This window comes from Geotrypetes seraphini, chromosome 19, assembly GCF_902459505.1.
Source record: "Geotrypetes seraphini chromosome 19, aGeoSer1.1, whole genome shotgun sequence".
Taxonomy (NCBI): domain Eukaryota; kingdom Metazoa; phylum Chordata; class Amphibia; order Gymnophiona; family Dermophiidae; genus Geotrypetes; species Geotrypetes seraphini.
This window is the reverse complement of record NC_047102.1, coordinates 6,721,241-6,743,810: the sequence shown is the minus strand read 5'-3', so window position 1 is coordinate 6,743,810 and position 22,570 is coordinate 6,721,241. Positions and strand designations below refer to the sequence as shown.

Below are 22,570 nucleotides of genomic sequence, written 5' to 3'. Positions count from 1 at the left end.
ATCAGTATATGCAATGGTGGTTCCTCCTCCACAGCCTTCCTGCTATTGATTGGTGTGTCTGAAGGCTCTGTCCTGGGCCCGCTCCTTTTCTCAATCTTCACTTGCTTAGTTGGAGCGCTGATCTCTTCCCACGGCTTCCAGTATTGCCTCTATGCTGACGATTCCCAGATCTACCTCTCTGGATGTCTCAGGAGCAACACTCACTCCCAGCGTGAAACCAATGGAAACACCATTAAGCTAAGAGAGCGAGAGAGACTTGAAATTTGTGACTCTCCGCTGAGCTTCAAAGTCTTGCAGAAAATTACTGAGACAATGCATTTGTCATGTTGGAGGACATGGACCAAGAATCAGTTCTACATGTTAGAAAAGTATGTTCTGCCACTCATGCAGTATGTAGTGTGTACTGTCACACTTTAGCCTAAAAGGGTCACTGCTGTGCACCCTACTGATCGCTTTTTAAAAAATTAGGGAAGTCCCTTATATAGATTTGTTCTCAGTTTTGAAAATGTTGAAATAAGGGCAGACTATTATCCTAATTCTTCAAAGAATCTTTAGCTGGAGTTAAAACCAATAGGAGGACATATTTTTTCACTCAAGAGAATAGTTAAGCTCTGGAACACATTGCCAGAGGTTGTGGTAAGAACGAATAATGTAGCTGGTTTTAAGAAAAGTTTCGACAATTTCCTGGAGGAAAAGTCCATAGTCTGTTATTAAGAAAGACATGGGGGAAGCCACTGCTCACCCTGGATCGGTAGCATGGAATGTTGCTACTCTTTGGGATTCTGTATGGAATGTTGCTACTCTTAGAGTTTTGGCCAGGTATTAGTGACCTGGATTGGCCACTGTGAGAATAGACTACTGGGTTTGATGGACTTTTGCTCTGACCCGTTAAAGGTTCTTATGTTCTAACATGGCAAAGAAAGTGAAAAGAGCCAAGAGTGTTCTTTGACGGCCCCCAGCTGAATATCTTCCTTTCTCTTAAAGTTCTGGAGCTTGAAAGTGAGATTAACTTCCATTGATATTATTTTTTGCAACAACCATTTGATGAGCTTAGTAAGTAGAATCCAGTCATAGGGGACCAAACCATCTACAGCTCTGTTTATCTAGAAAGGTTGGCTGGTTTATAGTCCTTTTTCTTATATAGTAGATTAAATTTTGCAAGTGACCACTTTCCTCCAATCTCCTTGAGACCTGCCTGGTTTCATGACTCAGCTTAGGTTACATCCAACTGACCCTACTGGTCATTTCCATAGCCAGCCACCCCCCCCCCCGGCCTTCTGGGTATTCTTTGCACCCTTTCCTCCAGGGCAGGAAATCTCCAACTTGAGTTATGAAGCCTTTCTCCATCCCTCTGCCCCGTCCATCCTTCTTTTACCAGGTGCTCAACGTCCATCTTTCCTCAGAAACTCAACATCCGTCTTTCACAATATTCAACGCCCATCTCTTTTGCAGTTCAGAATCTCTTTCTTTGATCTGACAGTCGGTTGACTCAGATCCAGTTTCAAAGACTCATCCTGTCGGAGCAGGACTTGTTTCAACTGCTGCAGTAAGTTACTTGGTTTGTTATTTGTAATAAACAATTGGAAACTGAGTAAACCGCATCTTCTTTTGGATCGTGGGCTGGTTTAGCTGTTTTGTAATTAAGTTGAGTGAAAATGTGTGGTGAGTGGTTAGAGCTACAGCCTTGGCACCCTGAGGTTGTGGGTTCAAATCCCTCACTGCTCCTTGTGACCCTGGACAAGTCACTTAATCCCCTGCTGGGACAGTTAGGGAAAAATTCTTGAGTACCTGAATAATTTGTAATCCGCATAGAATTGTAGGTTTTTCGGAATATATTTTAAAAAAAACAAAACAAAACCTGTGTATAAAGCCCTGGAGTGAGATGGTAAGCCTTTGCAAATTGAGACTTCCATGTATTTTTGTGCGACTTTGAACTGGGAACTTTCTCCTCCTGAATTTAGATCGAATACTGATTTGTTAAGTCAACTTTTCTATTCGAAAACTAAATTGTGCTCTAGAGAATTAGCCGGCAAATCGTGTTGAAATCGGGTTACTGCTGCTGTTTGCACTGCAGTATTTCCACACCGGATGTCCTTGGCAGGATAATGTCATGGACAGAACATAAACTTCTGGGATCACGTCAGGCCGTCACTCATCCTTGGGAAATCACGGCTACATTTATAAACCTAAGGTAACATTTAATTAAGATAATTATGGGACTGCGGAGGGAAAACATCGGGCAGAGAAATCTACTGCTCATGCTTCGGTTTCATGAACTCTCTTCTGACTCAGACCAATTTCCTTTTTTTTTTGCATTCAGAGCCTGAAGGTCTGAATGGAGTAAGATTTTAGTTTTCATCAGTTCTCATTACATGCGTTCAAGGCTAGGGAAGCTTGTCCTCTTTTCCTAGAATTTGAAACGTTTGATCCACTTCAGCTTTCCCAAGTACTTCCTGTCCTCCTTACAAACAAACCTCCTTTCTGCTCTCAGCATGTGAACTCAAATTCAACTGGATTAAATATTGTAGTAGAGTCATTCGTTATTCAGTTTTAATCCAGTATATGAAGGGAAATCCTCTAAATTAGGAAGTAGTACAGGGAAAGAGGCAAGGGAGGCATCCTGTCAGCCAAAAGGAGTGTCTTTATTACAACTAAAGGTTCAAACTAGGATCCAAGTTTCGGCATGTCAGAACAACGCCTTCCTCGGGGGATACTAAAAATACACATACATAATATAAAACCCCCCATAGAAATAACAATTAAAAACAAAGTAAATAGCATATATAGATGCTGGATGCAAAAAAAACAATGATTTTGAAATACACAAAACATATATATTCAAAGACATTAAAAACTGTAAAATAATATTTAAGACGAATACAATTGCTATATAAAGAAGTATCATTTACTCCCATTCAGTGGAATAGAAAGAGGGGCAGGAGGGCTTACCGCCCTGGACGCCAGCACCTCTCCGCATCCCCGCTCCTTCCCATCCCACCCCCGCCGCTTACCTTCCCTCCCCCCCCCCCAAATACCTTTAGCTCTCTGCCAGCATAAGCGGCAGCTCCAACCTGCTGCTCGTGCCAGCCTCGGCTCGCCCTCTGATGTCACTTCTGGGGGGAGGAACACTCCCACCAAGATGGCTTCCACAGCGGTCCTTCCCCACCCTTTACTATGTCACTGGTTGTGCGTAAAACGTAACTTAACCCTTTAATTGGCAGACGGTGAAACGGCTGCTTTACTTAACTTGACGTTGAACGAGAGCAACGGTGCCAAGTAACGGACATTCGGAGATGCTGCAGATCTCCCATAAGAGGCAACTTACAACAGTGGCAACTCACACGAGTTTGGCTTTAGCGCTTGTAATAACAAGACGGAAGTAGAAGCAGCGGATGGAACCAGCTGCAGCAAAACTTCAGAGGGATAAGTCCAGCTATCTTTCTTCTTCTTTTTTTGGACAATCTGTTGAGTGATTTCTTTTGAATAATATGAAGCATGAGGGGGAGCCGAGATTTCATCTAGCAGAACGTGCGCCCCGTGGCTTCTGAGGCCTTTTCCCTTATTCATTAATTGCTTTTAGGACTACATATGAGTGAATGTTTGGCAAGATAAACAGCATACCCTGGAGGTTAATAATTGGCTGTTAAATGGGCTTGGGCATGAAACTACTCGTACAAACTTACACTAGTATTCCACGCCGAACTGCCATCATAGAGTGTGTGGTGAAGTGGTTAGAGTTACAGCCCCAGCACCCTGGGGTTGTGGGTTCAAATCCCGTACTTCTCCTTGTGACCTTGGGCAAATCACTTAATCCCCCTTGCCCCAGGTACATTAGATAGAGTGGGAGCCCACTGGGACAGCTAGGGAAAAATGCTTGAGTTCCTGAATAATTTGTAATCCGCATAGAGCTGTAGAATATGTGGAATATAAATAAAGAAATAGAAAAATAATTAAATAAGTCGTACTCGGTGCACATCTAAATTTCGGTGCCTTTTATTGAATTTATCCCATAGAGTCCAGCTGTTGTTCTTGACCCTGGTGCTGCCCAGGAAACCACAGACCAATGAGCCCGATGCCAGTGGAAACTGCTGAAAAGAACACCTTGATTTCTTCAATATAAAGCTCTTGCAGTTAAGTCACCTGCAAGCTGAAAACTGCCTTTTCCGATCCCCTGGAGCCTTTATGTCCAACCGTGCTTCTGCCCACACAGTATCTTGACTTCCCTCCTCTGGAAAGAACAAAAGCCTTACATTTGGTTCAGTTTGCAAGGATGCCATCGTTAAGAACAATTAAGCTGTCTTTGCATGGCTTTAAGGCTTTTACTTGGAAATCTGGCGGGAGGGGGAGGGGCACCACAATCCCTAATCCTAGAAAATCATTTCCTTTAGGACTGTGAATTAACTGGAAGAATGAAAAATCTTTATTGTAGAAAGCAAGTGCAGTATCTGCTTAACCCAGTGTCTCTTGGACTTTTTTTTAGCTCCGGCACACTAAACAAAGCAAAAGTTTTTCGCGGCACATTATAACTGAAATGATAAAATTGCAAAACCAACAAAAAATGAAATTGGAGAGTTATTTATTTAAGGTTTTTAAGCTATGTATGGGGTAATTGTAACAACGGTGAAACTAAAGTAGATAGAATAGAATTGCTAATCAACGTCATGGATGTGCTTGTTTTTGAGTGCAAATTAACTCAAAATGCGGCTCGATAGTCATCAAACAAGCACACATTTCATCATCCACCATCTGCAGTCGTTCTCTTTTTTCAGTTTAATTTCTGTCAGAGCTGAAAATCCAAGTTCGCAAAGATAAGAAGATCCAAACAGTCACAAAGTTTTGATTGCTTTGTTGCTCAAGTTAGGATAACTACTGCCTAAAAAATAAAACTAAAATGACTTGCCATTAGTTTTCGAGGATCAATCACGTCAAAGAATGACGCCTGTCTGAGCGCACAGATGCTCATAACACTGACAGACTCTTGCGTACGCAACATACATGTCATCTATTCTAGTGTATACTTATAAAAAGAATTTGTAAAATTAAAGTAAGATTCTGGAATCTCTCGTGACACATCCGGAATCTCTTTGGGACACTGCTGTGCCGTGGCACACGGTTTGAGAGACCCTTACTGTTTCTTACTGCAAATGACTTAATACTACTAGCTCCTTCCCACTTCCCAATACCTTCCCGATTCCCCAAAGCAACCTCATCTACTCTTTATCTCCTCTAGAAATTACCAAATATCTTCTTGTAATATGTTTTTTGTAATCCGCCTTGAACCGCAAGGCAATGGCGGAATAGAAATCTCTAATGTAATATAATTTTAGAAAACAGCTTAAGACCTATCTTTTCTCCAAATACCTGACCACTGACTCATTCAAATATACAATTATGTTTAATGTTTAGAATTTTTGTAAACCGCGTAGAACCTTTTGGTAACGCGGTCTATAAGTATAATGTTATGTTATGTTTTAGGAGGGGGGTCAGCAGTTAAGGATATTCTCCCCTGAGTGACTGTGCAAAAATCTAGTTGCCTAAAAAGAAATTTAACCCGCCTTAGCTGAAAGTGAAAATTTACCATCTGCTCAAAGTATCTTTACTCTGACTTCTTGGCTTTGGTCCAGTCAGGCAACTTGCTCCTTGGAGGTACTGTAGCATTTCGTGAGTGTATCATGAAGCGGTGAGTGAATGCCTGCAAGGATAATGCATTATCGACAAATAGTCCACATGATTTCATCTTTCTTTTCTTGGTCTTAGCAGATTTAATTGACGAGTGTTCTGTGCTGTTCATTAGAAGTGAGGGTGTAAGTTCCAATAATAATTATTTTCATGAAACAAAGAGCATTGCGAGACCAACTGGAAGGTTATTTGGAGTAGTCTGAATTTTGCAGAGAGTTGGCGAGGTGTCTGAGGGTCATCTTCTAGGACTCGCATTGAGTAGATAGGAGGATTCATTTATAGAAACATGATGACAGATAAAGGCCAAATGGCCCATCTGCAGTAACCATTATTTCTTCCTCTCTCTCTAAGAGATCCCACGTTCCTATTCCACACCTTTTTGAATTCAGACAGTCTCTGTCTCCACCACCTCTACCGGGAGATTGTTCCACGTATCTACCACCCTTTCTGTAAAAAAGTATTTCCTTCGATTACTCCGGAGCCCATCACCTCTTAACTTCATCCTTTACCCTCTCATTCCAAAGCTTCCTTTCAAATGAAAGAGATCGACTCATGCGCATTTATGACCAGGTTTTGATTCAGCCCCAAATAATGCCTTGAATACATTATTCGCATTTGGCCAAATAGTGTTTTAAATTCAAATACAAATAATCTGAGGTTCTACTGCCAGTTCGAGGGAGGGGTAAGACTACTAGGAGGGAGGGTGGTAGGGCATCACAAGGGAGGAATGGTTTATATTCGAGTTACCATTTTTTCCCTAAAAAGGAGGGCCAAAATGGTACCTTGGTTTATGTTCAAGTGTATACGGTATGTCACCTAAAAATTCAGCGCTGACTAGAGCGTCACTAAGCGTGTTTCTAGAAAAGTTATGTGCCTCATCCGTGTACCAGAAGTTTAAGGACGTTAATCGACGTGTGGCTTTGGAGCATATTTGAGAGTGGGGGAGGATGACTGGGTGACTTTTTGGACAAAGGTTTGGAGCCTCCCCTCTGGGCTTCAGTGACAAGGTCCCTCTTTTATGTGGCTCATCAGACCCTTTGGACACGCTATAAAATTTAGCAGTTGTTGAAAGGGGGGGGGGGGGGGGAGTTTGTTGGTCTTGTTGGCTGGTGGCAGGGACCTTTCAACCTATGTTATTTGCTTGTTCTTTGTACAGTTGTTTTGGAAATCCATATGGAGAAGAGGTTTAGCTATTTTTAAATTTCATGTTCCACTAACTTACTGACCGCGGCCTTGGCTACCGTGTTCAATAAAGCAGAAGCTAAGTTATTTGATGAACATGAGTTTAGCGATTCAGCAAATTTTGACTTGCTGGAAGAATAGTTCTGAACTGCATGGTAGAAGTAAAACAGAACTATTTGCGTTCTCCCAAGGAAGCTCAGAACGGCTGGCATGAATTTATTCAGATACTCAAGCCTTTTTCCCTGGACTCGCAACCTATCTAATGTACCTAGGACAATGGGAGGGGGGGAATTGCCCCAGGTATCATAGTTAGATTGTGAGCCCACTGGGACAGATAGGGAAACGAGTGCCTGATTTGATTGTGAACCGCTCATTTTCCCTCGTATCTTTTCCTTCCTCCACAGGCCATTCATGCTGCTTCCACCGCTGATGGAATGGATCCGTGTGGCCATCACATATGCCGAGCATCGCCGCAGCCTGACCGTGGACAGCGATGACATCCGACAGACAGCCAGACTGCTCTTGCCCGGACTGGATTGTGAGCCCCGGCAGCTGAAGTGCGTGGACGGTAACTTTGCTCCCTCCCTTGAGCCCTTCTAGATCACTTGATTGCTCAGAGTGATTAAAAGCGATTAGGCCATATTTCCCCCCCCCTCCGAATCCTATAAGCTGACGCATCCAGTTTTATGCTTAACGAACAAAGTTATATGCGCATGGTAAAGATCGTTTGATACAGGTGAAGCGCGGTGTTATTATTTCCAAGATAATGCTGTAAAGGGGCGTCGCAAGGACCTCCACTCTTGGCATTGCTTTTTCATATCGATTTGGCATCACTGGATAGTGTGTTTGAGATGATGTCCAAGTCTTTATCCCAATGGATGGAGCATTGAAGTTAAAGCAAAACTGATGTTTTATTTGGAGAAGGTGGATGAATGGATGATGCAACCCAAGTTAGTTTTAAATCTTGCTAAAACCAAGTTGCAGGAGTCCTTATTGCCTGAGGTAATTGGTGTTGGCACTAATTTTTACTAATTATGCATATAGCTGCTGTTAGCATCCCATAAATTGCTGCAAGGGGCCGTGAACCTGGCGGGTCAGGGGCATGCCTAGCAATTAAGAGTATGGCTTGTCTAAGCATTTGCGTTCAATGGCATAAGGGGGCGGGGCCAACTTCACGGGGGGCACTGGCGCTGCTCCTCCTCTCTGCCTCCACCACAAGCAGCACCTTGTACTGACCTTGGCTTCCTTCTGATGTCACTTCCTGGTTGCGGGACCAGGAGTTGACATCAGAAGGGAGTGAAGCCGGCGTGAGCAGCAGGTGGAAGATCCTGCTTGCACCGGTGAACAGCTAAAGAGGTGTGCAGGGGGCGATCAAGTGGAGGGGATCAGTGGGTGAGGGGTGCACGGTGCGGCAATGCTGGGCACCAACCCACTATACCACTATGTCACTGCTTGTGTCTAAGGTTAAGTTTGTAAATGTGGTCTTATAAAAAAAAACAATTACTAATATCCCAGTGTCTAACTTCGGGTGTCCTGTTGAGAATTACCCCCTCTCTCTGCTTGATCTTCCCAGCACTGCTTGTCCCACGTTATCAAGCCTGACAGCTCACTGTGTCATTCTGTGCCCTCCACAGGCCTGAATGCTGTTATAGTTCCTTTAGAAGATTAGACGCTGAAGCCGCCACTGAGAAATTCCAGCAGGACTTGGGCTTCCGAATGTTGAACTGCGGCAGGACTGACCTGATGAACCAGTCCATAGCTGTACTGGGACCGGATGGCGTGAACACAATGGATGAGCAGGTAGCCCAGCCTAGCCTGCAGAAAGAGCTTGTTTTTATCTGACGGACAATCACCAGCATTTTTTTGTGGCTTCATAGCTGCAGGATCTAGCTAGGTATTTGGGGTTTGGGTTGGCCACTGTTGGAAAAAGAGTACTGGAATGATGGACCGTCGTTCTGTCCCAGTATGGCAACTCTTATGTGAGCCAAGTACAGAACTTGGAAACGGAACAGTCAAGCCATTGTGACATCACTGCTGAGGCTGGCTCTTAGGCATTGGTGGAATGAGGCATTATGACATCACAATCTCAGCTCTGGAATGTTGCTCCTCTTTGGGTTTCTGCCACTGTTGGAAACGGGATACTGGGCTTGATGGACCTTCTGTCTGTCCCAGTATGGCAATTCTTATGTTCTTATTTTTCTTATTATAATTATTGATTTCACATAATTTTACAAGAGATGTACAAGCTTGATACAGAATTGGCACTCACTCATTACAGAAATATGAGCAAAGAAATAGACACAAGTAATTTACCCAATGTCTGAGACCATAATAAAGAAGGGAACACATTTCCCCCCCCCCCTTCCCCCATAAGGAAATGATCTGCAGAGTTTGACTGGTCTCTAGCATTCCCCATTCTTCACAATCTCAAACGGTTCCTCCTACTACATTTCATCAGCAAATTAGCAAGGGGTGGGGGTTTCATTTTCATTTCTCTTCACTGCTACACCCCAGCTGTGGAAACCCTGGCCAACGGTGTGCGGCACGAGATCATCCTTTCACTTCTAGAAAAAAGTTGAAAGCGTTGTCTTCACACTGGCCTTTGTCTAGACACATGTTTGCTTTTTAGGTTATGGCATCTTGTTTCCGAGTTCTCTCTTGCCTGTTGTTTTAACTGGCGTTTGGGTTTTCTTGCTGTCTCAGAAAATTTGAAATAATATACAGTATTTGTAAATGCTTTAGTGCTGAAAATGTTATTAATGAATAAAGTGTGCTAGAGAGCTCTGGGCAGTATCTGGCAGGTGATGAGTAATGCAGGTGATCGTTCTTCTTTCTAGGGGATGACACCCCTGATGTACGCCTGCGCTGCTGGCGATGAAGCTATGGTCCAGATGTTGATTGATGCCGGAGCAAACGTAGATACAGCGGTAAGTGAGAGCAAGTGAAATGGGGGAGAGAGAGAGAACACTGAGCATTTTCCTTCTCTGAATGGGCAGAGCATCTAGATTGGATTGGATTTGACATAAGTATTAAGTTGTGTACAAAAAACAAATGCATAGACAAGCATATCCTCATACATCATAGTACAATCACGTTAGCATAATGTAGCAAAAACAAATAAAATCATCAAAACAAAACCCATTAATAATCCAGAGTCTTTCACAAAATCTTTAGTACCATACTATTGTTAAATGATGAATAAGACAAAAAGATATAAAAAGGATGGAGTCGGTCCAGAGGAAGGCTACTAAAATGCTGCGTGGTCTTTGTCTTAAGGCGTATGGGGACAGACTTAAAGATCTCAATCTGTATACTTTGGAGGAAAGGCAGGAGAGGGGAGATATGATAGACATTTAAATACCTACATGGCGTAAATGCACATGAATTGAGTCATTTGAAAGGAAACTCTGCAATGAGAGGGCATAGGGTGAAGTTAAGAGGTGATAGGCTCCGGAGTAATCTGAGGAAATATTTTCTTACAGAAAGGGTGGTGGTAGATATGTGGAACAGTCTCCCAGAAGAGGTGGTGGAAACAGACTGTGTCTGAATTCAAAAGGGCCTGGGATAGGCACGTGGGATCTCTCAGAGAGAGAAAGAGATAATGGTTACTGCGGATGGGCAGACTGGATGGGCCAATTGGCCTTTATCTGTCATGTTTCTATGTTACTAAAGTTCTATGACATCACAATGCAAGTGTAAAGAGCCTTAGCCTATGGGAAGAGGAGATACAAATGCTAAGAGCCTTTATCTGCCATCATGTTTCTATGTTTTTAACAAAAAATTTTCTCCAGTTTGTTTTAAATCTACTACATTTTAATTCCTCTACACCAGTGTCCAGCAAACTTTCTCGAGCCGCGGCACACTAAAGGTAATGGCCGTGGCTCAAGGCACCTGGAAGTGTGCGGATTTCACCGTGATGACATCAAGCACATACGTGACATCATGTCGATGTCCGCGTGTGTGTGAAGGTCCTCCAGGCGGGCCCCAAGATGCCAGTGGGGGGTGCCAGACGGGAAGAGAGACAGAGAGAAGGAGTGGTGCTGGTGCCCACTGATTGCCTACAGGACGTGCCTCTCACCACGAGAGGCATGTCCTGTAGGCAGTCAGCTTGCGCCGGTGCCTCTCCTCCTCCCCAGTGTACCGCAGCACACCTGAAATCTCAGGAGGCACACTCGTGCGCCTTGGTACACAGTTTGAGATACACTGCTCTACACTTCAATTGTTTCACAGATATTTGTGCTGCTGTCTTGTTACTCTTTGAAACCTGGATTGGCCATGGTTGGAAATAGTCATTGAGCTTGATGGACTTTTTCTAACCCAGTGTGGCTGTTCTTTTGTTCTGTCTATCACATTTCTTCTAGGTGCCTGGACACTCTGCCAGATGCCCATCAGTTTACCCAGACAGTCGGCACTGGACAGCTCTCACGTTCGCTGTTCTGCATGGGCACATCTCGGTAGTACAGGTAAGAGACCCCTTCCAGCTCAGGCAATCGGGAATTTGCAGCCAGAAGAAGGGATCACTGCTGAAAGCTTCCTTTAAAATTTTTCTTATCCAGGGGAAATACGATTAAGTTAATGTAAGTCCGATTACAATGTGTATGTAGTTTTGTGAGCTGCCCAGATTTGTGGATGCGTGGAACAGTCTCCCGGTAGAAGTGATGGAGACAGTGGTGTCTGAATTCAAGAAAGCATGGGATAGTCACATGGGATCTCTTAGAAAGAGGAAGAGATTACTGCAGATGGGCAGACTGGATGGGCCATTTGGTCTTTGTCTGCCATCATGTTTCTATTACCATAAAGTTCTATGACCTCACAATGCAGTTATAAAGAGCCTTAGCCTATAGGAAGAGGAGATGCAAATTTTAAGAGCTTTAGCCAATAGGGAGAGGAGGAGATAGTGAATGCTGCGGATGGATCATTTGGTCTTTATCTGCCATATTCCTATGTTTCTATAGAAGACATATTTTTAAATTAAAAACCAAAAAAACCCATTAAATAATGGTTTAACTGTTATTCTCCAGCTGGTAGTTAATTCTCACTGGCACAAGTGCTTAAGGAAACAGGCATGGCCATCAAAAGAAATGTATTAAGATCCTGTTTTTTTCATCATGACATCCCTCAGGCCTGGTTTCAGGACTATGCAAGTAGTTGCCCAGTCTTCAGTCATGTCCCTCTCCCCGCCACCTAGATTTCATACCAGTTCTCAAAGGGAAAATGCAAGTTTACTTCCCCTTTCAAAACTGGGTATGGAAAAAGGACCTGTAGAGATCTGTACCTGCTTTGTTCTGTAGATACGTTTTCCCTGGGGAAAGAAACAACTTGCATCGTTTCATTTTGAAAAAGCAAAAGCTGTCCTCCGAGTCTGCCTGCATTGTTGAATCAAGAAAGCACAGGGTGGGCACATTTTCACACTTCTTGGGTAAAAGGCTTTTTAAAATAATACCCTCATAAAAGCTGATCATGTCATGAACAGCTGGATGAAAATATTCCAGCTGAGGTAAAAGAGATAGGGATAAGATTGCAAAAAGCAATAAAAGAGACACTTTTCTGCACTGACAATTTTAGTCCTGCTGGTTTACGATGTTGATATTGACACTGTGGCAGAATGTAAAATAGATCAAGCTGTCTCTAACTGCTTTAGCAGAAAACCAGGGCGAATAGCTTTGTGGTTTTTGCATTATCTCATTGTTAGATGCTGTTTCTTACTCTACAATATTCCATTTTCACTGAAAAGGTTCATCTTTGAGGACACAATGGCAGCCTGTGTCTGTGGAGTGTGTGTGCAAATGCACAAACCCGCGTGCCTGTTTGAGAGTGCACAAGTGGTTTGTGAACTGGAAAATACAATTCAGCTTTTGCGACTAAGCCAAGCTCTTTGCTCTGAGTCTTTTGCCTTTTTTTTTTTTGCCAAAATTTTTAATCATTCAATTTTTTCAGAACAGTAAAGGATAAAGATGTACACCATATTAAAAAAAAAGGAATTAAACAATTTCTAATACAAATCTTTCTAGCCCACATTAATTGGGGGGAGCTACCTTAATTTCATCTCATCGATTAAAGAAAAGGAAAATATTAAACTTGGAGAAATCCCAAGTTAAATCATCTCTAGCACTATTTTTGACTCCCTTCAAAGACCAGTTCCTAGACTATTTCCTTGCATCTTTTCCTTGTTCACAAAAACTTAGAAATGGCTGAAGCTGAGTGGGTTCCCAAAAAATGCATTATTTTTCCTGTATTTTAATTATATGCTTACATGGGAATTTTCAGAAAAATGTAGCTGCCAGAGCTAAAACCCTAGGTTTTGACTGCAGAAACTCCTTCCTTCGCATTTGAGTTGCTCTGGCAACATCGGGGAATATCAAAACATTATCCCCAGAGAATTTGGTTGTTTTGTTTTTAAAGTATAATCTCATAAGTAAATTTTTATCTAATTCACTTAGCCAAGTCATCAAAAGGGTAGCCCTAGTTTGGAAAACATCTTGGGAATCGATAAGTCAAAGTCCGTGGAAACCAACAGGTCTGCTCCTTGATCTAATGTTACTCGCTTTTTCTGTGGGATATAATAGCAATTTTGTATTGAAAAAGTCTCCGCATTTGCAAAGCCTAATATCTCCTTTTTTTCTTAATAAAAAGTCTTTTGCTTTTGATATGCCCCCCCTAGCTGCTCCTGGATGCTGGTGCACCCGTCGAGGGCTCTACTGTTAGTATTGGAGAGGACAACTCTGCAGAGACGCCCCTTCAGCTGGCTTCTGCCGCAGGTGATTTCAAACAAGATGCTCTCCTTCATAGATTTAAGAGGCAGTGGGTTGTCTCCAGATCTGAAGACTATGAACCAGTGACATAGCCAGAATTTCCTCTCTTTGCCCCTCAATATTGTAGATGGTGGGGATCCCCAACCTCTGCCAGCACCAGATTTAAAAAAAACAAAAACAGAGTTCAAGTCAGCTGAGAAGTGGTAATGTGAAGTCATCGGTGCCAACACTTCCAGCTGCTGTCGGCAGCAGTATTAGCACATTGAGCACTGGCAGGCTAATGCAAATTTGTCCCCTTGTCATTCTCTAATTCTTTTTGTCTGATGTTTTCCAGGTAACTATGAACTTGTCAGTTTGCTGCTGAGCAGAGGAGCGGACCCACTGCTAAGCATGCTGGAAGCCAACGGACTGACATCATCACTTCACGAGCACATGAATTGCTTCAGTCACTCAGCAGCACACGGTCACAGGTGAGCTGTTAAAAAAAAAATATATATATATGGAATAAAAGACTTAGGCCCCAATGTTCTAAACTTACCATTAAAACCCTGTGGGTTGTTGTAGTGCCAGTAAATTTGCAGATTTCAAAAAGACGAGCGAAGCTGCAAAAACTTCACATACCAAAGGAGCTCCGCGGAGGTCCATGGAAATTCTGTCTGATCAGTTGAAGAAAGCAACTGACACATGCACAGAATAGTCCACGAAAAGAGGCATAAATGCTATGTTCCACATCTCATGCAATTGGCAGCCATCAGACTTGCTGACATATGCATTTAATGGGCACACATGAAATGCACTTTTAGCACACACCTATAGGGCACCCTCCCCCCATCAAGTAAAATCAACTTCCACCAGGACAGATGGGGAAAAAATGCTTGAGTACCTGAATGTAAACCTCTTAGGCCATAAGTAGTATATAAATAGTAAAAAAATCTAATAAAATCAATAGAAAATATGGCATTCTGGATAGCGTTGGTTCTACCCTCTACCCCCAATGCATTTGAACCAAGCATTAAAGAAGCACAGGGGATCTTTGGGGGTAGAAAAAAGAACTGAAATGATTAAGTTAGGGTAGGAGATGTAGATGGGCCATTCTGTGGGTCCCGACCACCCTTGGCTTACCTGAATTAATGATTGGTTTTCCACGAGTTGCAGGACAGGAGCAATTAATTCCTAGGCACTCTTGCGACTGTCGGCGCCAGGTTTCAAAATGGTGTCTTCGACCCCTAGTGAGAGTCTTGCAGTGATACCACTAGGGGATCATGCTGTCATATGATGATTTCAGGTAGGTCTGAGTGTCCTACGGGAGGACGAGGAGTCTTGGGAGGGTCCAGCGAGGCCACTGCAGGGTAGGGATGAAGCTTGAACCCTTCAATACTAATGTATCTTTAGGTGGTGATCTTTGCTGAGGGAGGGGGAGGTGAGACCCTTGGACTGTGTGCCATTTTTACTGCTTCAGCTCTTTTAAGGGAGGCTTCCTGAGAGCGTTGGGCACTGAGAAGCAGAACAATATAGCTCGTAAAGTTGATCGCAAGTTGCTTTATTCCCTTATTTATTTAACCATTTATATACCGCATAAAACTAGGCGGTTTATACATTGGGTACATACATAGTCTCCTGGTTGCCCTTTAGTCGCCAAACAACTAATACAAACAAAAGACAAACATAAATTTCCCAACCCCCCAGGGAAAAATAATGTAACATCAAAAACAAAAGTTATCAAATCATAAAATCAATACAGTCATTATCAAATCATCGTTTCTACAAATAAGATGCAGAAAAGCATTGAATATTGCATTCGAGGCAGAAATTTTCTTAACACTAACCCCCTCTTTACTAAGGTACGCAAACTGATTTAACATGCGTCCATAGAATATAAGGGTCGAGTTAGCCTTTAACGCACCCTAGTAAAAGAGGCGGTAAATCTTGAAACTACTGAGACATTAGCAACGGAAGGCATTGACGAAAAGCTACGTTTTTAGCATGTTCTTAAAATTGATCTTCCCCACCCAGAATCACAAAATGCCAGGCAGGGCATTCCAAAGTTTCACACCCGTCAGACATCATTGATGCTCAAATCCTGACATGCAGAATAGACATCTGGCCCTCCATACTCAATTTCATTGTATTTTCAGATCTTAAATTTCTTCTAGGTTGGTACATTTCAAACATCTCTCGTAGTACCCTTGGAGAAACCTGGTAAGGACATAAGAACATAAGAATTGCCGCTGCTGGGTCAGACCAGTGGTCCATCGTGCCCAGCTCACGCGGTGGCCCTTCGGTCAAAGACCAGTGCTCTAAACGAGTCAAGTCTCACCTGCGTAAGTCCCAGTTTAGCAGGAACTTGTCCAACTTAGTCTTGAAACCCTGGAGGGTGTTTTCCCCTACAACAGACTCCGGAAGAGCGTTCCAGCTTTCCACCACAATCTGGGTGAAGACGAACTTCCTTACGTTTGTACGGAATCGATCTCCTTTCAACTTTAGAGAGTGCCCTCTCGTTCTCCCTACCTTGGAGAGGGTGAACAGTATCTGGTGAATCTTGAAATGCCCTCTTTGCTGCAAAGGCAACCGTTTTAATACAGGAGATATATGAGCACTCCTTGGAACCCCCATAATCAATCGAGCAGCAGCATTAATTAACATCTCATGGGAGTCACTGTCTACGGTAACCCAGTTATCAGTGGTGTAGCAAGCTCTCCCCCCCCCCTTGCTCCTTTCTGGTCCTCCACTGTCGCACATGCCTTCAATTTCCCCCCCCCCCCCAACTGTACCTCTAGTTCTTCGGGGCATGAGCTCTAACCTGCTTCTTGCGCCAACCTCGACATTCCCCTCTGATGTCAGTTCCGGGTCCCCTGACTAGGAAGTGACGTCAGGAGAGCCAACGCCAGTGCGGGCAGCAGGTTAGAGATGCTGCTCGCGCTGGGGAAGCTAAACAGGGAATGGTAGCATGCCACCGCCCTGGGCGCCTTTCACTCTCACTAGGCCACAGTTACCAACTCCCATGGTAAACCCGGCCACCATATATCACCACAGCTTAGCAATTTTCCTCCCAAGACACTCGTTACCAAAACACTTTATTCGTATAGAACTGAAGCTAATATAAAGACATCAGCATTTTCGTTCAAAACAAAGGTTATCCAATGTTCTTGAGTAACTTAAAAAGTCCACAGTTGTTGCTACAAATCAGCTCTGAAAGACTTTTTGTGTTAACATAAATCACAGTTTGTTCCTAAAATAAAACCTGTTTCTTCAACCTTTACTACTTGTGATATTTATAGATGTTCTTGTGACTAGCTGCTGCTAATTAATTTTCTTTGTTAGCACTGAACGTGTTACAATCTTGTTCATACATTTCCTCCATTCCCATATGTGTTTTTTTATATGACAGAAACGTGCTTCGGAAGCTTCTGGCCCACCCTCAGCAGGCAAAAGGAGACGTACTGTCCCTGGAGGAGATTCTGGCGGAGGGGGTGGACAGTGCCACTGCCAACAGCGACAGCAGTGATGAGGGCCAGGTCCGGCTGTGTAAGACCAGGATGAAGGCTTTACAGGAGGCCATGTACTATAGCGCTGAGCACGGCTATGTGGACATCACCATGGAGCTCAGGACTCTGGGTAAGACACTGCGGTTTCATTGGAAAAACTGAAAGTTCTATTAAAGACATCTTTTTTAAATGTTAATTTTACTATATTGTGAACCACCGTGACTTGCAGTAGAGTGATTTTTAATAAGCAATGATAAATATAAACAAGCCATGGATACAGTCTGTGCAAAATCCATGTACCTTAACTTAATTAAAATACAAAACTCTACTATTAGAAGAATGTGCTCTATAATTCATTCAACATAAGAGCAAAAAAAATAATAATAATAATTCCATAGCCGTTCACTGCTGCTATTCCCCTCCACTCAAGCATTCTGTTGGGTAATGTGCAAAATTACTTGGAGAAATCCCTTCCTATACTGCCTGTAAAACCAAGAACCTCTGTACCTGTCAGTAGGGAGCACAGTGGGCTCTGCTACTTGTTGTCAGGCAGTTCCTCTTCCTACATATTTGGAGGGTAGTTTTCAAAGCCCTTTGGAATTTGGCATCCAATCTGTGGACCCTGCACTAAAGTGAGTGCTTGCAAATTGTCTCTTTTAAAGAAGGGCAAGAGCTGAATAGGCAGCCATGTGAATAATATGAAGCAGAGCAGGAACATCTGAGCTGACGCCCGGCCTGCTATGATTCTGGGAATTAGCTTTCTCTCCGCCTGGATTGCAGGGGTCCCCTGGAAATTGCACGTCTGGATCGAATCGCTGCAGACATCCTTCTTGCAGTCTCGCTGCTCAGTGGTCCAGAGCCTCCTGCGGGACTTCAGCACCATCCGAGAAGAAGATTATAACGAAGAGCTACCTCAGAAAGGACTACAGCTTCTCTTCACGATCCTCAAAAGCAGCAAAGTAAGATAGACTGTACAATGGAGAAAAAGAATCCTGACCCTGACCCTGACTCTGAATGTCAACCCTTTTCTTCTAGAAGTATCAGGGAGTTTATAGAGTTGCTTTGAGTGTGGTTGTAAAACTAGAAAAAGGGGGTATACATGTCCCAATCCATTTCCATAGTACTGTGACATATCTTAAGAGCTGTAGGAAATAATACATGAATAACTATTGAATAACTATTGGAAGAGATGTCTCTTTGGGTATTTATTCATTATTTCTTTTAATTTCATAGGTATTGAATAGGTATGTGTGTGTGTGTATATATACAAGCAATGCACGGTGAGGGGCCTAAGGCCCTGATTGGCTCAGATGCCTAAGGCCCTTCCCATTTAGGATCAGCAGGCCTTGAAGGAGGAGGGACTGTGCTTCCCTCCTCCTAATGGGCAAAGGTACCGTGGGGAGGTACGGTGGGGGGGGGGGGAGGTACGGGGGGGGGGGGGAAATGCAGTGGCAGGAGGCATCCCTCCAGCTTTTTTTTTTGGGGGGGGGAAGAAGTAGGGTAGGGGATGGTTCTGTGGAGGCCACTGTTAGCAGGAGGGAGTGGACTTCCCGTCTGTCAATGTTTTTTCACAGGGGGGTAGGGTCAGCTTGGTAGGAGGAAGTGGGCATTCCTTCTGCTGTTTTCACGACAGCAGGAGAGGGAGTCTGTTTGCAGTGCCGGTTCATCAGGGAGGGCCATCATTGGTGGGGGGTGGGTGCTTTTTTTTTTCTTTTTTTTCTAATGGTGCATATTGTGCATGTGACTTAAGTCACATAAACTCACAATGACTACAGCAGACAGATTGGCTTCAGTTCAAGCTCTTCTCACCCAGCTCTTCTCATACCCTGAGAGATGTCACTCACAAGGGCATCTTCTACTGTTGGTGACATTGATGATCAAATCAGTCAAGTCCCTGCCCCAAAGAACTATGTCATCTCTGCTCTGTCTGGGTTATTATGGATGTACTTTGTAACCCGTTCTGGGCTCAAAAATTGAATAAATAAATAAATAAAACTTCCCATTTGGACGGTATACTTATTCCTCAATTAGAACAGGGCACAGTAGAGGACAGAGGGGTAAAGTTATAGGAAGCTCTGTCCTTAGTACATCAAATGATGTACTAAGGACAGCATTAAAGCTTACAATCTTCCTTGCAGCAGATGAAAAGGATGTTAGAACTTGGTCCTTTAACAGTGGAGACTAATGGGGATCATTTCTAAAATTTGTCTTTACAGAATGACATGATCAACCAGCAACTGGCCACCATCTTTGCACACTGCTATGGCAGTGGTCCCATCCCAGGTATCCCAGAGATCAAGAGGACTTTGCCAGCTCGATTAGGTGCGAGGATCTCTGCCTTCTCTTCAGCTGAGCCCCCCCCCCCCCCCATGTTAGCTTGCTAGTAAATCTGATGCTCTCTCTCCCCTCTGCCAGATCCTCACTTTCTCAACAACGTGGAAATGTCCGACGTGACCTTTTTGGTGGAAGGGAAGTTATTTTATGCACACAAAGTGCTGTTGGTTACTGCTTCCAACAGGTAAGACCAGAAGTCACCATCCTGCTCCCTTATCCCCTTTTTGAATGTAACTGGCCTCCCCCCAATTAGTTTCATTATTCTTCCTTATTAATCAGCCTATTAAAGGCTTGTTTGCATCACCATAAAATGAAATGCAAAATTAACTGAAAATCCATGCTTTGTAAAATTTAGTTTTTCAAACTATGTTATCCACTGTAGGCTCCAATAAGTTTCTTCTGTCAGACAAGCACACTTTGCATCTCAACGCCCAATGACTGTTAGAAACGTTACGTGTTTTATCTTTGTTTTGTACCCAGCAGCTCTCTGTTGCTCCTTCTGGACTTCCAATTTAAATAGAATCTGCCTCAGTTGCAGGGTTACCAGAAGTCCGGATATCCCCGAGGACATGTCCGGGGGTCCAGACGGCTTTTCAAAACACGGCACTTTTTGTCCGAGTTTTGAAACACTTCCTCAAAATCGCATTGCGCAGGAGGGCAGGCAGTAGGTGGCGAGGCTGGGGTTGGGGACTGGGGCATAACAGGGCAGGGATAGGTGGAACTAGCCAGACCTGGGGGGCGGGTCTAGGGTTTGGATTTTGCTAAAGTAAAATCTGGTAACCCTAGTCCCGTTCCTCTGATTAAGTGAAACTGCTGCTTCCGCTGGATCCTCTTGGAGGTTATTACTCTGCCTCCGAGCAGTCTTTCTTTTCATTTACGTCATCTATTCCAAGTAGTGCTAAGACAACTAGATAGGGATTCTTCCTCTGCCATGTCCTGCCCACAGGAAGTTGCATCAGAGAGGTGGGACGGACCAGAGAGAGCGAGCAGTTTTCACTGCTGTCTCTGCTATCTGTTACAGCATTTGGAGAAGCTGAGGGAGGGGGGGAGGAGGATGGAGAGAAGTTGGACACAGGATAGGGGTGGAAGGGAGGGTGCAGTTTCAGGCAATCCCTACTATTGGGTGGCCCTGGGCATTTTGCCAGGTTTACTCAATGTTAGGGTTTCCTAATTTTATGTATAGCAAAAATTGAGATCTGTAACAAATGCTTTAATGCAAAACCTTTCTTCCACCTTCCTCAGGTTTAAGACTCTGATGACCAATAAGACAGAACAAGAAAATTACAACACCCCGTTGATAGAGATCAGTGATATGAAATACAGCATTTTCCAGGTAATATGTAGAAATGAAAACATCAAGGAAAAAATAAGACCTTTTTTATTGGATAACTTAATGTAGTTTGTGATTAGCTTTCAAAGGTAACCTCTAGAGGAGCTTCATTAAAGGTTACTTATGTATTGATTAAGATTTATTTATTGCCTTTTTGAAGGAATTCACTCAAGGAGGTCAGAATAAGTCAAACTTAAGCAAAAGTAAAAATATTCAAACAATACAACTGTGAAAGCTGTTTAGCATTCATTTTATGCCGGGATAAGCAAAATAAGACTGTTTAATTACAGAGCATTGTTGAATTTGATATCGGTGAGGTGGCTGGGCTTTTTCAAACATAGAACACCACCACTTCACTTAGCATTTTGAAAGATTTTTAAAATTTCCAAGATTCCCCCCTCCCCCCCCCCCATACCTGCCTTTCCATGTTCCACATAGGATGGCTTCCATGTTCACAGGTTTTCTGTTGGTTTGGCATTTGAATGCAGCAGCAGAGAAATTACATACTTGACTGTGTCCTTTCTGATTACCTGTTTAGGATTTCATTTTTAATTCCTAAATAGAATAACCTAGTGCTATGAAGTAGAGAATGGCATCGGGACCAATTTGTCCCTGCCCCGTGGGATCTATCGCCATCCCTGTCCCATCCTTGCAAACTCTGCTCTCATCCGCACCAGCCTTGAACATTTATGATTTTGAAGTGTTTGAGGATTGTGCAGATGAGAGCAGAGTTTGCAAGGATGGGACAGGGATGGCGATCGATCCCACGGGGCAGGGACAAATTGGTCCCGGTGCCATTCTCTGCGATGAAGCTCCTTTGCATCCCAGGAACTGTAATTCTGAAATGCTCAATATGGACCTCACAAAATGGTTCAAAATCACTTAACTCTGCTTATTGTAGATGCTGATGCAGTATTTATATCAAGGTGGAACAGAATGTATGGAGATTCCTATAGCTGATATACTAGAGGTAAGAATAGTAGTCTATAATAAAAAAAACAAGGAAAAACCCCTCAGAAATATCTGCTAGTGTTTTATGTATAAACACAGTTAATCTAATTCTTTGTTTTAACACAATAAGAAATAAAATCGTAAACCTTATCCTGGTGTGTACTGTTGGCTGGCACTTTGGCTTCTCTGATTTCTTTAAGGGACTGTTGTTTGCTCCTCCAGCTACTGTCGGCGGCCAGCCTTTTCCAGCTGGATGCTCTCCAGAGGCACTGTGAGATCTTGTGTGCGCAGACTATAAACCCGGAGAATTCAGTGAACATCTACAAATATGCAAAGGTACGAAACAGCAGCTCCCTGCACCCTTCATCTTGCCTAACACTTCCTGCAAATTCTTCTATCTGTACCATATTTCCTGCAGTAAATGAATAAAGTAGGGGATAGTTAAGAACATAAGAACTGCCACTGCTGAGTCAGACCAGTGGTCCATCATGACCAGCAGTCCGCTCACGCGGTGGCCCTCTGGTCTAAGACCAGCACCCTAACTGAGACTAGCCCTACCAGCGAACGTTCTTGTTCAGCAGAAACTTGTCTAACTTTATCTTGAATCCTTGGAGGGTGTATTCCCCTATAACAGCCTCCGGAAGAGCGTTCCAGCTTTCTACCACTCTCTGGGTGAAGAAGAACTTCCTTTTGTACGGAATCTATCCCCTTTCAACTTTAGAGAGTGCCAAGAGGGCACTTCCTACCTTGGAGAGGGTGAACAACCTGTCCTTATCGACTAAGTCTATCAGGACAGGTTGTTCACCCTCTCCAAGGTAGGGAGAACAAGAGTTGTGTTATTCTACTTTAAAGATTAA

At 43.4% G+C, this 22,570-nt stretch overlaps 1 protein-coding gene across 4 annotated transcripts in view; it reads left to right on the top strand.

Moving 5' to 3' along the window:
* The window catches only part of ABTB2 (ankyrin repeat and BTB domain containing 2), a 144,416-nt gene that overhangs the window by 119,325 nt on the left and 2,521 nt on the right, over positions 1 to 22,570 (top strand). For all 4 annotated transcript variants that reach the window (XM_033928497.1, XM_033928496.1, XM_033928499.1 and 1 more), the window contains 13 exons: positions 7,266 to 7,418; positions 8,496 to 8,661; positions 9,699 to 9,788; positions 11,223 to 11,324; positions 13,523 to 13,619; positions 13,948 to 14,083; positions 17,002 to 17,228; positions 17,879 to 18,057; positions 19,315 to 19,420; positions 19,514 to 19,616; positions 20,675 to 20,765; positions 21,664 to 21,732; positions 21,936 to 22,049. In XM_033928497.1, the coding sequence (XP_033784388.1) occupies positions 7,266 to 7,418; positions 8,496 to 8,661; positions 9,699 to 9,788; positions 11,223 to 11,324; positions 13,523 to 13,619; positions 13,948 to 14,083; positions 17,002 to 17,228; positions 17,879 to 18,057; positions 19,315 to 19,420; positions 19,514 to 19,616; positions 20,675 to 20,765; positions 21,664 to 21,732; positions 21,936 to 22,049 (1,633 nt within the window). The remainder of the gene's footprint in view (positions 1 to 7,265; positions 7,419 to 8,495; positions 8,662 to 9,698; positions 9,789 to 11,222; positions 11,325 to 13,522; positions 13,620 to 13,947; positions 14,084 to 17,001; positions 17,229 to 17,878; positions 18,058 to 19,314; positions 19,421 to 19,513; positions 19,617 to 20,674; positions 20,766 to 21,663; positions 21,733 to 21,935; positions 22,050 to 22,570) is intronic.